This window comes from Bison bison, unplaced genomic scaffold, assembly GCF_000754665.1.
Source record: "Bison bison bison isolate TAMUID 2011002044 unplaced genomic scaffold, Bison_UMD1.0 scf7180017864383, whole genome shotgun sequence".
Taxonomy (NCBI): domain Eukaryota; kingdom Metazoa; phylum Chordata; class Mammalia; order Artiodactyla; family Bovidae; genus Bison; species Bison bison.
In genome coordinates, this window is record NW_011494955.1 from 4,300,995 (window position 1) to 4,316,176 (window position 15,182).

At 40.2% G+C, this 15,182-nt stretch overlaps 1 protein-coding gene across 1 annotated transcript in view; it reads left to right on the forward strand.

Moving 5' to 3' along the window:
* The window catches only part of DIP2B (DIP2 disco-interacting protein 2 homolog B (Drosophila)), a 232,157-nt gene that overhangs the window by 153,993 nt on the left and 62,982 nt on the right, over window positions 1–15,182 (forward strand). Inside the window, 4 exon segments of the mRNA XM_010857815.1 lie at window positions 1,300–1,425; window positions 11,521–11,733; window positions 14,341–14,493; window positions 14,911–15,030. Of these exon segments, the coding sequence (XP_010856117.1) occupies window positions 1,300–1,425; window positions 11,521–11,733; window positions 14,341–14,493; window positions 14,911–15,030 (612 nt within the window).

A 15,182-nucleotide genomic window follows, 5' to 3' on the forward strand; every position in this document is an offset into this window, starting at 1 on the left:
TGTTGAATAGTAATGGTGAAAGTGGGCACCCTTGTCTTGTTCCTGACTTTAGAGGAAATGCTTTCAATTTTTCACCATTGAGGATAATGTTTGCTGTGGGTTTGTCATATATAGCTTTTATTATGTTGAGGTATGTTCCTTCTATTCCTGCTTTCTGGAGAGTCTTTATCATAAATGGATGTTGAATTTTGTCAAAGGCTTTCTCTGCATCTATTGAGATAATCATATGGTTTTTATTTTTCAATTTGTTAATATGGTGTATTACATTGATTGATTTGCAGATATTGAAGAATCCTTGCATCCCTGGGATAAAGCCCACTCGGTCATGGTGTATGATCTTTTTAATGTGTTATTGGATTCTGATTGCTAGAATTTTGTTAAGGATTTTTGCATCTATGTTCATCAATGATATGGGCCTGTAGTTTTCTTTTTTTTGGCATCTTTGTCAGGTTTTGGTATTAAAAAATCAAAGCACAGGGACTTCCCCGGTGGTCCAGTGGCTAAGACTTCGAACTCCCTATGCAGGGAGTGGGGCTCGATCCCTGGTCAGGGAACTAGATTCCACATGCCACAACTAAGAGTTCACATGCCAGAGGATCCCACGTGCCTCAGCTGAGACCCGATGTAGCTAAATAAATAAAAATATATTTTTAAAAAAAATCAAATCCCAGTCCAAAATACTGTGTATTATATGATCCTATTTTGTAGCAGTATAGATTGAGTTTTGGCATAGGAGCGGAGAACCAAGAGTTTTCTCTGGATATGTTAATTTTGTGATTGTTATTAGACATTCAAGTGAAGAGCTGTGTTCTTTTGTGGGCAGAGTGGCAAACAAGTACCCCTGGCCCTTGTATTTTCTACATCAGAATCAGCCCTTCTCTCCTGTGGTATAGAATTGAAGAGTGTCAATTCCTTTCTGGCAGTTAAGCAAATCCTGAGCTTGAACAGAGAGTGTCCTTTGGGTACCTGCATCACACACATTCCGTTCAGAGGTGGGGTTCCCAGCTGGCCCCGAAGCACGTTAGATTCTTCTTCTCACTCCACACCCAGCCCCCTATCCATCAGCGTCTTCTCTGCTGTCTTAAACGGTCTTCTCATCGTTCTGGGCTTCATTTTCCTCTCATGTAAATTATCCTTGACTACTTCTTTGGTCTGTTTTTCCTATTTGCTGTAACACAAATGATAAATAAAAGTCACCTAAATATCCCCTTTTAACAGCAGAGGCAGTGATAGTTCAGCTCAAAGAAGTAAACCCTTTGAGAGCCAGGAGCTAATAAATGCAAATTTTTAATCTTTCAGATATCCACACAGAAGCAGTTCAAGCTGCACTGGCAAAGCATAAAGAACAGAAAATGGCTTTGCCCATGCCAACCAAAAGGCGGTCCACATTTGTCCAGTCTCCTGCGGATGCCTGCACACCACCTGGTAGGTTTATCAGAAGCTTTCTCTCTGACAGTGACTACTTTGATGTTCCTTGAGTTCTGCTTTTTCTTTTCTGAGGTAGGAGCTAGAACTCTCTCCTCGTCATCAGAAATGTATGAGTACACCCTGAAGGTGACAGGTTTTCATTATTGCATTGTAAACAAGACACAAAAAAGGCCTTAAGAGTAAAGCTTTTTTTTTTTTTTTTTAAATTTTCTTCTGAAATTCCAGAATTTCCTTGCTCTAACCTCCAAACTCATGTAGTCATAAATAAAACCAAAGCTTAGGGTCTAAAAAATACCCTTATGTTACTAAATAGCTATTCTTTATTGATATCCAGAATATGACCCAGAGTCATATATGTATGTCTTTAACAAATTTATACTCCTAAATCAAATCCTTTGTCTCTGCAACAGTCACAGGAGTATGTGATCTCTGGACAAAATGTTTTTATGTCATGAAAGAGAGCAGTCATGCAAAGTTACAATAAATCTAGAAAACATATATACGTGTTTATGTGTGTGTGAATATATTTTGTATATGTTTTTATTTCTTTAAGAATCCACTTTCTATAATTGGATCAGGAGATAAGCCTAGAGGCCCATCGCCACCCTCTAGACTTGGAAGACTTACCATCCCCACCCCCACCACAAATTCATATTTGAAGAGCAACTGGAACACCTTTAAGTTGTCTTTTCCATTTGAAATCTTTCCCAAAGTTTTTAAAAATTTAGATGAAGTCTCAGAATCTCGATGTATAGGCCTCTGAGACTAAAGAGTCCATCTGTTTCAAAGCCTCAGTATAGTGTCTGTTTCTCCACTGTCATGTTCCTGGTAATAAAATCTTTCGGGAGAAACATTTCCTGAACTGTTTTGGTCTCAGCAATTTACCCTGTCTTTTGGGGGAGATTCTCAGGAAGGTTACATTTGTCGTGGTCGACTCTGATTCACAGCTGTCAAGTTGAGCTGTTCACGCTGATCTAAGCCCCTGGCCCAGGTTTATATTAATAGTCTTCTCCTAGGTTTTGGCTAACTTCTCAGAGCATCCAGGCGTGCTATGGGCTCATTAACTCTGTGTGCTTTTTTCTTTACATCTGTGGTGTCAATATGTTCCTAAGAGAAATAGCTCTGTGGCTTCAAGTGATCCTCAAAATGTAACGCAGGATACCTCTAGCAGACCGTCACAATGAGACATTTTGTGCTGTAGTGGTGCATACTTCCAGCCTGCTCGTTCAGAATCTTGGATGACTTCCCTGTCGCATTAGTACAGCACCAGCCGGGTCCTCGTGGACAAAGGGGGCTCTCAGTCTCACAGCTATTCCTTGCTGGCACATTCTGGCGCAGAGTGGCTGAGGGTTTGCCATTGTAGTAAATGGCAAAGGGTAGGGAGCAGCGCAGACTCCCAAGTCCTTAGAACCAGTCTTCCCCAGAACTGTGCTAAAGAAATGCAGCTGTGAAGTAGTCTGCTCCCATGGCCACGGGTGAAATGGGAGAGTGGAGCAAAGGATTTTGAGCATGCGCAGACGGAATGGAAACCTTTTCTGTCCCCTTCCAAAGTCACTGCCTGAGGGGAATTCACCAACTCTAAATCGAGGCTGTTCATTGCTGAACAAGACCATAGTCCTGTGGAATTTGGTACAGGCTTCTGTATTTCTAAACATGAATGTTCTACTCTGTCTGCAGGCTTAAAGATGTGACATCGTTTTCTTGATTACCTGGTAGTTTTAATAATTTCATGATTGTAAAGATTCGGTCCTCGCTCTTAAGACCTTTATTCAGCAGAGCAGAGTATTAAGGTTTCCTATCTATTTATGTCCTGTTCCGGGAACTCTGAATGGTATGTGAGAGATGTTGATCCGCTGTTAGAGACATCAGTGTTGTCAAATAGAAGAGGGATTCTCTCCCAACTCGAGCACTGAGAGCACCCCACGTAGCGGTTTCTCACTTGGCCCCCACAGAGGGCTGAACCTTGATGTACTTGATGCTGTCGTTCTACAACACGCATGCCTGGAACCATCCTGTGCTCCAGTGTGAGGGGCTGTGGAGGGACTGTATCATAAGGCTTCTCTCGGGACCTTTCCACTGGGGGGATGGAATTTGTTCTTCCCAAGTTAGAATAAGGGCTTCCCTGGTGGCTCAGGTGGTAAAGAGTCCGCCTGCAATGCAGGAGACTTGGGTTCTATCTCTGGGTCGGGAAGATCCCCTGGAGAAGGGAATTGCTACCCACTCTGGTATTCTTGCTTGGATATGGATTCCATTCTCTCCAAGCATCTGAGAGCCACCAGTTAGAGACTTGGCCATTGAACCTTAACCCTTTTATCACTGTCTCCCAGAACCTGTTACAGCCTAACCCAGGGAAGGCAGGTAGGTTTTATCTTGCCTTTTTACTAGCCCCAAAACATTAAAGTTTAGAAGAAATGCTGAAGCTCTGCTCAAGGGGTCAAGAGGAAGAGGAGAATTGACGTTAATTAGGGATGGTTATGGCCTGATTTTGGAGAAGGCAATGGCACACACTCCAGTACTCTTGCCTGGAAAATCCCATGGATGGAGGAGCCTGGTAGGCTGTAGTCCATGGGGTCGCTAAGAGTCGGGCACGACTGAGCGACTTCACTTTCACTTTTCACTTTCATGCATTGGAGAAGGAAATGGCAACCCACTCCAGTGTTCTTGCCTGGAGAATCCCAGGGACGGGGGAGCCTGGTGGGCTGCCGTCTATGGGGTCGCACAGAGTCGGACACGACTGAAGCGACTTAGCAACAGTAGCAGCAGCAGCAGTAGCAGCAGCATGGGCTGATTTAAAAAAAAAAAAACAGGTTCTAGGCAGCTATGAAAGTGACATTGCTACTATTTTCTTTCTAGAAAAATCGTGCCACTCTTGCAGGGCAAGACTAACCTCAGATTTCACGGTATTATAGTTACATTGTCCTTTGTGCACTGAGAGGCCACACCGCAAAACGTCACAGAACGTGTTTTCTGCTCAGGGCCCTTCCTCTGCCCATGCTGTGCCAGGTGTACCTACTGTCTGGGATACCTGCTAAAGCGCACTGGCCAGTCGGCTTCTTAGAGACGCAACCAGCATACAACTGTGGGAGTCGCTGAAGTGATGAAAATCTAGAGCTGATTTTGGAGTATTTAACAAAAAGAGTCTGGGAGTGAACTATGTCATAAATCTTGGTTCCGTTCATAATCATATAATCTGATAAATACGGTAAACACTTGGCATGAGAGCTGATTTGTCTTTTGTTCATAAAGCTTTCTCAAATAATAAAATGTCATTCACCCTAAAACCTGCTTATTGATACATGCACTGATTTCTATCTTGTGGATTGGAAAATCTAAATTCTCCAAGTTGGTAGAAGCCTGTGGTTCTTTTAGTGCCTGTGGCCTTTTTCATAGTCCTTTAGACTTTGAATTACTGCCATCCAGTTCCCTTTATGTGCTGAAATCATTTACTAATGTCATGAGGCAATTACCTCAGCTCTTTCTTTGTAGGGCTTCTTTGTGTAATGCTATTACTCATTCATACAGATAAATAGAATGCCAAAACTACAGCATATATTTTTTGTCTCTAAGCTTTTTCTGCACCCATGTGGGCCTACCCTGCACTGCATTTTGAGGGTGCTCAGATGAACAAATAGACCACATAATAACCCCAAAGCACAGTAAGCTGTTTTGACTGGCTTGCATAGAATGAAGCTTAAAATTTAGGGGTCTCCCTGAGTTTCTCTTATACAGGACTCTGCTTGAAAGGGACTGTAGTAATAATTAACAGGGCCAGACACAGAGACATTTACCTCTCTGTATTTCTCTATATGAAAACAATGCCCACGAACAGACTGGAATATTGTTACAGTTTTAGCAAACTTTAATGATGCTGTATGGAATTACAGGATGCAGAGGACTTTCGTATACCAGTGGCTGCCCTGCCTCAGTTGTTCTGCTTAACCAACTACTCTGTGAAGTGGGAAGTCCGGATTTCTTTAGAGATGAGGAAACAGACAAGCTTATAGTCACTAAGTGATTTGTCCTAGGATTCAGCAATTATGTGTCAGACTCGTTGCTTGATTTTGTTTTTTACTCTTGGAAAGTTCTTTTTTGCTTAATGCTTCTGCTAAGTCGCTTCAGTCATGTCCGACTCTGTGCGACCCCATAGACGGGAGCCCATCAGGCTCCGCTGTCCTGGGATTCTCCAGGCAAGAACACTGGAGTGGGTTGCCAAATAGATACTCGTATATGCATGGTCCTGGAATGGGTATTATTCCAAATAAATTGAACAGCTGTTGCCTTCGGAGAGCTTATAGGCTAAAATACATTATTAGTCAGTTACTAACTTGGAGAGTTCCCGTAGATATTCTAATTTTATTCAGAATCACAAAGTAAACCGAGATGGCAAATCAGACCTCTATAAATATGTTATAATTAATAAATTTTGGATCTTTTAATAACATGCTTTCATTAGTATTGATATGAGTTATGAGCAGAGCTCCACAAGTACTTAGAAGTTTAGTATTCAATATTCTTTAAGCCGAAGCACAATAAAACCCCAGTCTATCAGATTGAATTAGTTTATTTCAATAAGTGATTGTAAAATTTAAAGTTTTCCAATAAACGTAATTTCATACTACCATTTCTTGAGTAATTCTGTGCACTAGTCAAAAGGCTGAGTGCTTAACATTTTTTCATAATTTGTTTTCTTGACAATTCTCTGTTCGATTTTACAGATGAGACAACAGATTTAAAGAGGCTTAATAACTTGCTCAAACATCTTTTTCTAGCTGTGTGGTCAGTTAGACAACCTGAAAACTCTCTCTCAGAAAGAGGGAAAAGAAAATTTCTCTTTAGTACTAGGTAGAATATAATCAGCTTCCTTTTAAATACATACAGAAGTGAGAGAGGTAGAGAATGATCACTAAAAATCAGTGTGGTGAGATGGGGCTGACTTTGACTGTCCTAGGGAGGAGAAGAGACTATCAACAAAAGACCTAAATTTTAATTACTATAAAGGTAGGAAAGATAAAACCTCAGACATATGTAAGGTTGAAAGTTGGGATTGAGATTCCAGAGAGGTTCACATCTTTAGCAGAAGGGACAATTAGAAAAAATTAAATGAAAAATTAACCTCCCAGCAAAAGAAAACCTTCTCAAGAAAGCTTGCCTGCTTTGCCTCAGAATAATGAGGGCAGGGACCTTCTCTAATAATTTGTGGTTGGTCAGTAGGTACAAGAATTGAATTCTGGTGTCCTGTTTGTTAAATCTAATGTTAGAAAGTGGTCCTAGGCTGATGATAACCTGGGGCACAAGTGGTTTCTGGGAGAATACATGAGTCCAGGGATGTAAAATCCCCACAGATAAAGATCCACTGGATTTTGTGAGCAAACAACCCCAAAATAGAAAAGAACAATAGCAAAACAGTAGAAGTAAGACCCATAAGAACTGATCTGCCTAACTCCTATCAATGGCAGAGCTAAGACTGGAATCCAAAGCAGTCTGGCCTTAAAAGCCTGTTCTCTAAACCACTTGGCATATGGCCTCTCATCCTACCATGGTGATGGTTTAGTCACTAAGTCGTGTCTAACTCTTGTGATCCCATAGACTGTAGGCTCCACTGTCCATGGGATTCTCCAGGCAAGAAGACTGAAGTGGGTTGCCATTTCCTTCTCCAGGGGATCTTCCCAACCCGGGGATTGAACCCCTGGTCTCCTGCATTGCAGGCAGGTTCTTTACCAACTGAGCTACCATGTCAAGTAAATGTTTTCTGGTTTTATTCTGGAGCTCTAGCAATTGCTGCATATTTGGTTTAACTTTTCAAGTAGGCAGTAAATTAAAAAAAAAAAGTACCTGTCTTCTCACTGCAAGATGAATTGTAATATTAGTTCATTTTGTGAAATGTTTTTTCGTAGACGTGGGACAATACCTTGAAAAACAGTGTTTTGAAATCCCTTATGGGTAGAGTGATCCTGGAGTAATTATTACTAGTGAGCCCCCCTGTCTCATAAGTATCCCCATATGGATGTTAATAGACAACACATGGGCCTCTGCTGATTAGTGATTACATAGTAATTTCCTGTCCCAGCCAGCTCTCTGTGCACCCAGGTCACTGTGGGATGCTGGAAAATCTCTCAGATAGTTCTGAACATCTTCCTGATCCACGTCTGGTCAATCAGTATCCACCCTGATTGAGTTTAGTGCTAGATTAATCACTTCAGAATTTGTAGCCCAAGGTAAGTCCAGAATGGACTGCTTTCTGAACTAACCTTTTAATCTTCTCTTCCATATAAGTTTTTATTCCTAGACTGCACCTTCTTGGGTCTCTAAAGCTTTTCCTTCCTAAGCTTCAAACTCTTTCTTTGCCTATGTGGAAACTTACTTTGCCTGTCTTGAAGGTTCTGGAAGTCTTTCATTCCCCTGACCCACCAGTGCAAGAGAACATGACACTTTCCTGCCTGATACCACCCCTTCCCACCCTGCCCGCCCCAAGCACACACAGATATTTCTTTTCATGGACTCCAGACTACTGTATACTAACTGTCTTAATGGTTGTTTCCCTTACTTGTTCTTTGAAGCTCTCATTTCCTGGTCTAGTTTATGTGTCATATTTTGTAGCAGTTGTTAGGGTGAGGTCTTCCTTTCAGTGAATCTTGACTCACCTGCTGTTCTAAGCTGGTATCTGGACCTAGTTTGGATATCGGGTGTCAGAACCCAGTGTCAGGCATTGTCTTTCCAGGAACTTGTGTAGCTTGCACCGTACCCCTCATTATATGTTTCCTGATTGGTTATAAATGGATTTTAGACTTCCGGTTCAGTTCAGTTCAGTTAAGTCATACCAGTTACAACCTGAAGGGCAAGCTATATTTCCAGAATATTTTCCTGTTGTGTAAACCTATTAAATTCATCATATACAAGCGGTTTGGCAAAGACTTTAGTTATGATGGATAAGAGTGTGAGTTCCTATTCAACTGGAGCAGAATCAGTGGGAAAAGAATGACTTTGTTAATATTAATTTAATATTGCCCAATTTTCTGCTAATCCCTAACAGTTTTGTGGGTGACAGTTACTTTTTTTAAAAAGGTACGAAATAAATGTATGAATATGTAAAGGAGCTTCCCCCCCCCCCAAGATATAGTCCTAGAGAGGTGCTTACATTTTGTATAATCTTAACATGTAAACTGTAGAACTTTGCAGAGTCGAAGTTCTGTACCTGTGAGGTAACATAGGGTGGGATTTTCAGGGGAGAGGGGGCACTTGATGTTTATTGGCCACCTGTTATATGCTGGCGCCACTGGTGCTTTCTGTAACTTGTCTTGTTTGGGCTCTCCCACAGCAGTTAGCAGAGGTGAGTTTCCTCGGCTGACTGAGGTGGCCCTTAGCAGCCCAGTGCTGTCTACCTGTCCAGCCTCATCTTTGGTCACTGCCACTTTTGCATCCTGTGCTTCCGCTAGCCTCATTTCTTCCAGGTCTTCAAATGTGCTCTGTTTCCTGTCGCCTCCCAGGTTTCTCACCTGACTCCCCTCTGTCCCCACCTCTGTGCCTCTCATAAATAATTCCTACTTCACCCTTCTCACCTTGGTTGAGGTCTCACTTCCTTGGGCACCAACCCTGAACTTCTTTAAGACTCTAAATCCTGTTAGAGTGGGTACTGTGTCTTCTTGCTTACTATTTTATTCCTGCCAACTAGTGTAGTCCTTAAAGTATTTATTAAATGGATAAATAAGCAAATAGTCTTCTCAGATGGACAACTACATAGCTTGTAAATGGTGGCCCCAGAGTTCAAATGCAAGGACGCCAAAGCCATGTTTTTTCCACTGCACTAAGCCTCCCCACGGAGAAGGCAATGGCACCCCCTTCCAGTACTCTTGGCTGGAAAATCCCATGGACGGAGGAGCCTGGTAGGCTGCAGTCCATGAGGTCGCTAGGAGTCCGACACGACTGAGCGATTTCACTTTAACTTTTCATTTTCATGCATTGGAGAAGGAAATGGCAACCCACTCCAGTGTTCTTGCCTGGAGAATCCCAGGGACAGGGGAGCCTGGTGGGCTGCTGTCTTTGGGGTCGCACAGAGTCGGACACGACTGAAGCGACTTAGCAGCAGAAGCGGCAGCAAGCCTCCCCACAGTTATAGTCACTAAACACTCTAAGGAGGACTAGCCGGCAAACGAGGTAATTGAATTGAAACAATATATCTAATTACATAATTGATCCAAATAGAAACATAATGAAACCAATTTTCCACAAACCTAATCATGAAAATACTGTTTTTTACTATCTTTTAAAAACTGAGTTATTCTGATTTTAGACTTACACAGATTAAAATAAATGGTGCAATAAAGACACTCCGTGAATACAGTGGAGGTTGTGGGATCCTGTGATGTATCACCCCAAAAATACTTTATTCTCAGGGTCAGATTCACCTGTCCCATTCCTCCCATAGATACTTTTTCTTTTTTTAAAGCATGTTTGCAAAGACAGAAATCTCTGCCTCCCAGGGTGCAGTTGAACATTTTTCTTTAAGATTATGCAAAAAATGTTTTCTAAAGAACCTCATCACTTTAGCCCTTTGGAGTCTGGTCACAGTTTACCTCTCCAGCCTCTTTTTTGCTCTTACCTCCCCAAAGTCCACATGATTTGCATAGAAGTATTTCAATCCCTGACTGAGATTGGGGTTCCTCCTGTGAAACCCTTTGCTCACCCCATTTCTTGGCATCTATTATTTTAATATGAAATAATCTGAGGAGTTGTGTGTCGTCTGTACTAGATGGTAAGCCTTCTTAGGGCATTTACTATCTCATAAGAATTCATACATCTCAAAACTCCCAGAACTGATAGTTCCCAGCACATATTACATAGTTAAGTAGTACACTGTAAAATAATAATATTAAGTCTTGGGCCTCAGATCTCCTTCAATGTGACATAATAAATTAGGGGTAGTTTGAGAGCAGGAAGAAAGGATATAGTCATTATTTTAACTTTCTTACTTCAGATCCTCACAATTTGACTTCTAGATTAAATTAGTCTTTTGTTCTTCGAATTTCTGTTGTCAGGAGCTAGCAGTGTTCTAGCTCTGTTAGTTATCTCTCTGGCTCTCTAAACTGAAGTAGAACATGGACCTGCAGTTTCACTTGAGTTAGAGGAAAGAGTTCAGCAGGACTAACCATAGAATATTAAATTTTTTTTTAGTTGAATGAAATTCAATGCACGAGCCATAAATTGTAACCCTCAAAATCATTTAGGAGGGTTTATCTGACATCATACCAAATGCCGCTGTAACATGCATGCTGCATATGCTCAGAGTGCTGGAATAAATTCCTGACTTCTGCTTCCCTTAGCTGTCCTATATTTGGTTGAACTTTTCTCTTTTTATTTTTTCTGCATACTTTTCTAATTCAGAGAGTCAGAGCTGGTCTAAATGCAGGCACCAGTGAATTCTTCACAGTTCTCTGGGACCAGGAGAGAAGTACCTCTGTGGCCTCTGTGGTCTTGTTTGGAGAGCTCGCCTTTGCCCTGTGACCAGCTAGCTTTCCCACCAACACCATGACTGCTGCTGGGCTGAGCAGTTTCTTATTCCACAGTAGTCAGTTCCCCAAAATCTAGTTCACTGTTTGGCACTTTAGTTGTTGTTACCAAAATAAGATTTTTATATTTGCCATCAAGATCATTTCCTTTTAAGTAGACACTAATTAATAAGTACTTGTGAAAATCAGGGTAGCAGCCCATCGCAATGTTCTCTAACAAAGACACTGAGGAAGATAATAGAAGCACTTCAGCATTATTTGAACATAAGGAGATAAGCCAGAAGAATTTAGATACTGATTAAGCCCAGAACCAAAAAAAACAAAACAACTGCAACAACCACAACAAAAACAGTGAATGAAGTTTAAATGTACAAAAATGGGTTTTTAAAAAGAGCTTAAAATAACCTCTAGATTTTGGCTGTTTTATTTTTGCAAACTTTGGTTCATAAGTCTTTCCTTGAGATTCGCAAGAAATTTTACATAAAATGTTTTGCTGCTGTCAAAGTTGAATGTGTGCTCATTGAGAAAGATCTGGAAGGTCTGTGTTCTAGGCAGGATCGAGAACTTCTGTTTTTCTAATTCTACACAGACACGTCTTCGGCCTCTGAGGATGAGGGCTCTCTGAGACGCCAAGCTGCGCTCTCTGCTGCCTTGCAACAGAGCTTACAGAACGCTGAGTCCTGGATCAACCGGTCAATTCAGGGATCGTCCACTTCTTCATCTGCATCTTCTACGCTGTCCCATGGAGAGGTCAAAGGAACCAGTGGGTCTCTAGCTGATGTATTTGCCAATACTCGAATAGGTAGGAGCTGAATCTGCCCAAGAAATTATGTTCCATTTGGCTCCCAGTAGCCATGAGATAGTTTATGATTTGCGTTAGGTTTTTTCAGGGTGGCCTAAAAAAATAGTATCAAAATGAACATGACAGACAATGAGGCAGAGAAGGAAACAGGAGCAGCACATTTGGAACGATGGAAAAGTGTCTGCTTTATTGGCGATAGTATTGCCCACCTGAAGCCATAGATATTTCCATAAGCAATACTCAAGCTGCAAGATATAACACCAGTCTTAGTATGCTTTATCCGTACTGGAGAATATTCCATCATGGAAAAAGTGTTCAAAGATACAACATCTTAGATTTTTCCCAGGATTGTTGCTTACATACTGTCTCTCTCTCAAAAAAAAAACCTGAGAAAATTTGGAATTAAGACAGTATCCGTGAGACTCTTTTGTCTGTAGCATAAAGACTGGATTTATTGTCCTTGCTGCTGAACTATTGCTACAACAGACGTGTGCGGGCTGAGAATGTCGGTCAGTGCTTTTGCTTGACTTGGCTTTATGTGTGTGTGTGTTCTAAGCGTCTGTGACATCTGCAGATAAAGTTCAGGTCTCTACCTTTGCTTAATTAGTTGGTACACACAGCATGAAGCGATGTATATAAACATCATGTGTCTGTGATACTATTCCTTTTTTCTTGACAATCCATTTGCTTTTTGATGTCTTAATTTTTTGTCAGTGACCTTCCTGTACCACTTTATGTTTATTAAGTGATTTCTGAAAAGGAAAAACTTGGAAACCTTTTGATTCAAGCCTGTGATTTTTAAAGAAAATAGCTACCTTAAGGTCATGCTTGCCCATATTAAAAGGTCAGGGCCAGCAGCCGATGGCTTGGCCTGTGCTCTTAATTGATTGACACCCCATCCCCACCAAAGCAGCTACAGATGAGCAGACTCAACAGTTCTCCTGTTGGGAGGGTCGGCAACAGAGCCATGGAGGGGTCAGGTTTTATATCCACATTGTCTAAAAGAGCAGTTTCACTTGTGAAAAATAGTTTCCTAGTACTCAGTTAACTTTATCTCAATTTTTGTTAACAAGATGATTTTATCTGACTTCATCTCATATTCCTTCTGCTCTGTGAAAAGTTCAGGAACTCACAGGAACCATTTTATCCAACATTACTGGCTTTTGGATGTTTGCTCTAACAGAAGTTAATACATACTTCATGTTTCTAAAGGAAAAAATTTGAAAATACAGATAAAAGGAAAAATAAGCTAGAGCCCCACTTATGTAGAACTCTTCAATATTATCACTTTCCATGTGGATCCTAGACTTTGTTTGCATAACGTAAGGCTCTGGTTTTGTTTTTACAGAAATGAAATGGTACTAAATAGAACCTGCTTTTATTAGCAGACATGTCTGCTTTTAAAGCAGAAATCTTCTGTATCATTAATATAGGATCATACTTTTGTCTTCATGGTTTCAAAATATGCCACTGTGGCTCTGCCATAGTTTATTTTAGCCATTTCCCTATTTTGGACATTTAAGTAGTATCCAGGTTTTTGCTGTATGAAAACTGAAATGAGCATCCTCACACACACAACTTCGTGCATTCGTTTGATAATTTCCTCTTAGGATGTATTCCTATAAGTGGAATTGCTGGGTCAGGTACAAATGTCTATTTTAGTGCTTTGTTACCACATCATCCTACAGAAAGACTACACTGCAGTATACTTGTGCAAAGTATTTAAAGCTTTAAAAAGTATTAAGCTAGTAAGTATAGACTTTTGGGGCCTGGAAACCTAAATCCCAAAATAATTTTAGAAATTGTTTATATTATGCTTTTTTCCTTGTTCATAGTTTTGAGTGGCTTTTCATTATTCTTGTGAACTCTATGTTTTGCTTCCTCTAATTTTCTTTCTCTTCTTCTAATTTTTTGGTAACACTTCTCTGTTCAATGGCTCTCTTCCAACTATATCATTATTTCTTTATAGTAAGAATCCCTACATGAAGCAGATTAAAGCAGCACTGTTTAATCATGCTTAAAATAAGGGAAGAACCTTGTCTTCCAAGTAGATTCAAGTTACATATGGGTTGTTTTACAAAAATTAAAAATGGATTTTACCTGATTTTCTTCATCTGAGACTTGATCAATCTGACTCACTTCCAAGACACAGTTTCTGTTCTCAATGAGTGAAGAGACACAGATAAACCACCATAAACATGAAGAAATGCTCAGAGACTAGAATATTAGTAGCCGTAATGATCATACTGACTTTGGTTTCATTTTGAAGTCACCAACAATTTTTATTTTATTGTGGTTATTTTTATAACATTGGATTTCTACCAGACTTTCTGTGTAGAAAAGAATGTGTTTGAGAAATATTCAATATGTGATTTGATCTTACTAAGCCTGCTCAAGTTCCCAAAAGTAATAATGTTAGAAAGCTGATATACCCTGACTTAACCTTTTCCTCTCTTTATATCTTGCTAGTAAAATTAGAGCTAGTGCCCCTTTAAGTGGTCTTCTCTCTTGTTAAAAAACAGCCAGCAGCAACAAAAAAAGACTTAAAGATTCTTGTTCTTACTGCTAACATAATATAATTTTAAATTTTGTTTTCTCCCCTCTTAGAGAATTTCTCTGCTCCCCCTGATGTCACTACAACTACCTCTTCGTCATCATCTTCCTCAATACGCCCAGCAAATATTGATCTGCCCCCATCGGGGATAGTTAAAGGCATGCACAAAGGATCCAACAGGTCCAGCCTTATGGATACAGCTGATGGTAGGCAGCTGTTTGGTAGTTAAATACAGTATATTAGTTAAACTGAAAAATTTCAAATTATAAACAGCAGTGTCTAATGTCCAGCAGTGGCAGGACTTGTGACCTACTCACATAAGTCATTTCAGCTCTCTCTTTTCAAAGGTACTCTGAACAAAAAGTATGGAAAAAGAAAAGCATGCTAGGAGAGAAAAGGGAGATTAGATGGAATCTTTGAACAGTATTAATAATAGCACCATATTTTTACTCTTGTCATAAAAATTATCCTGTATGTATATGTACCTATTTAGCCCAGCTGAAATATAATGAGACTGTGAACAAAGGCCAAACATCATTAAAAATGAAAGCTCCTAAGAGAATTGAGAAAGAGAAATATTCCTAAAATCAGTTAATTTTAACTTACCATTTTTTTCCCTATAGGTGTTCCTGTCAATAGCAGAGTATCCACAAAAATCCAGCAGCTTCTCAACACTCTGAAACGACCCAAAAGGCCTCCCTTAAAAGAATTTTTTGTGGATGATTCTGAAGAAATTGTGGAAGGTAGTGGTAATAATACCAAACCACATATATTCCTTAGAAATTTTGTAAACAGTTACTGCATGTAGATATTATAGGATTTATGAATGGATAAGGCGTCATTTTTGGTTGAAGAGTTCATAGTTTTCTGATCTTTTTTCCCTTATCATTTATAT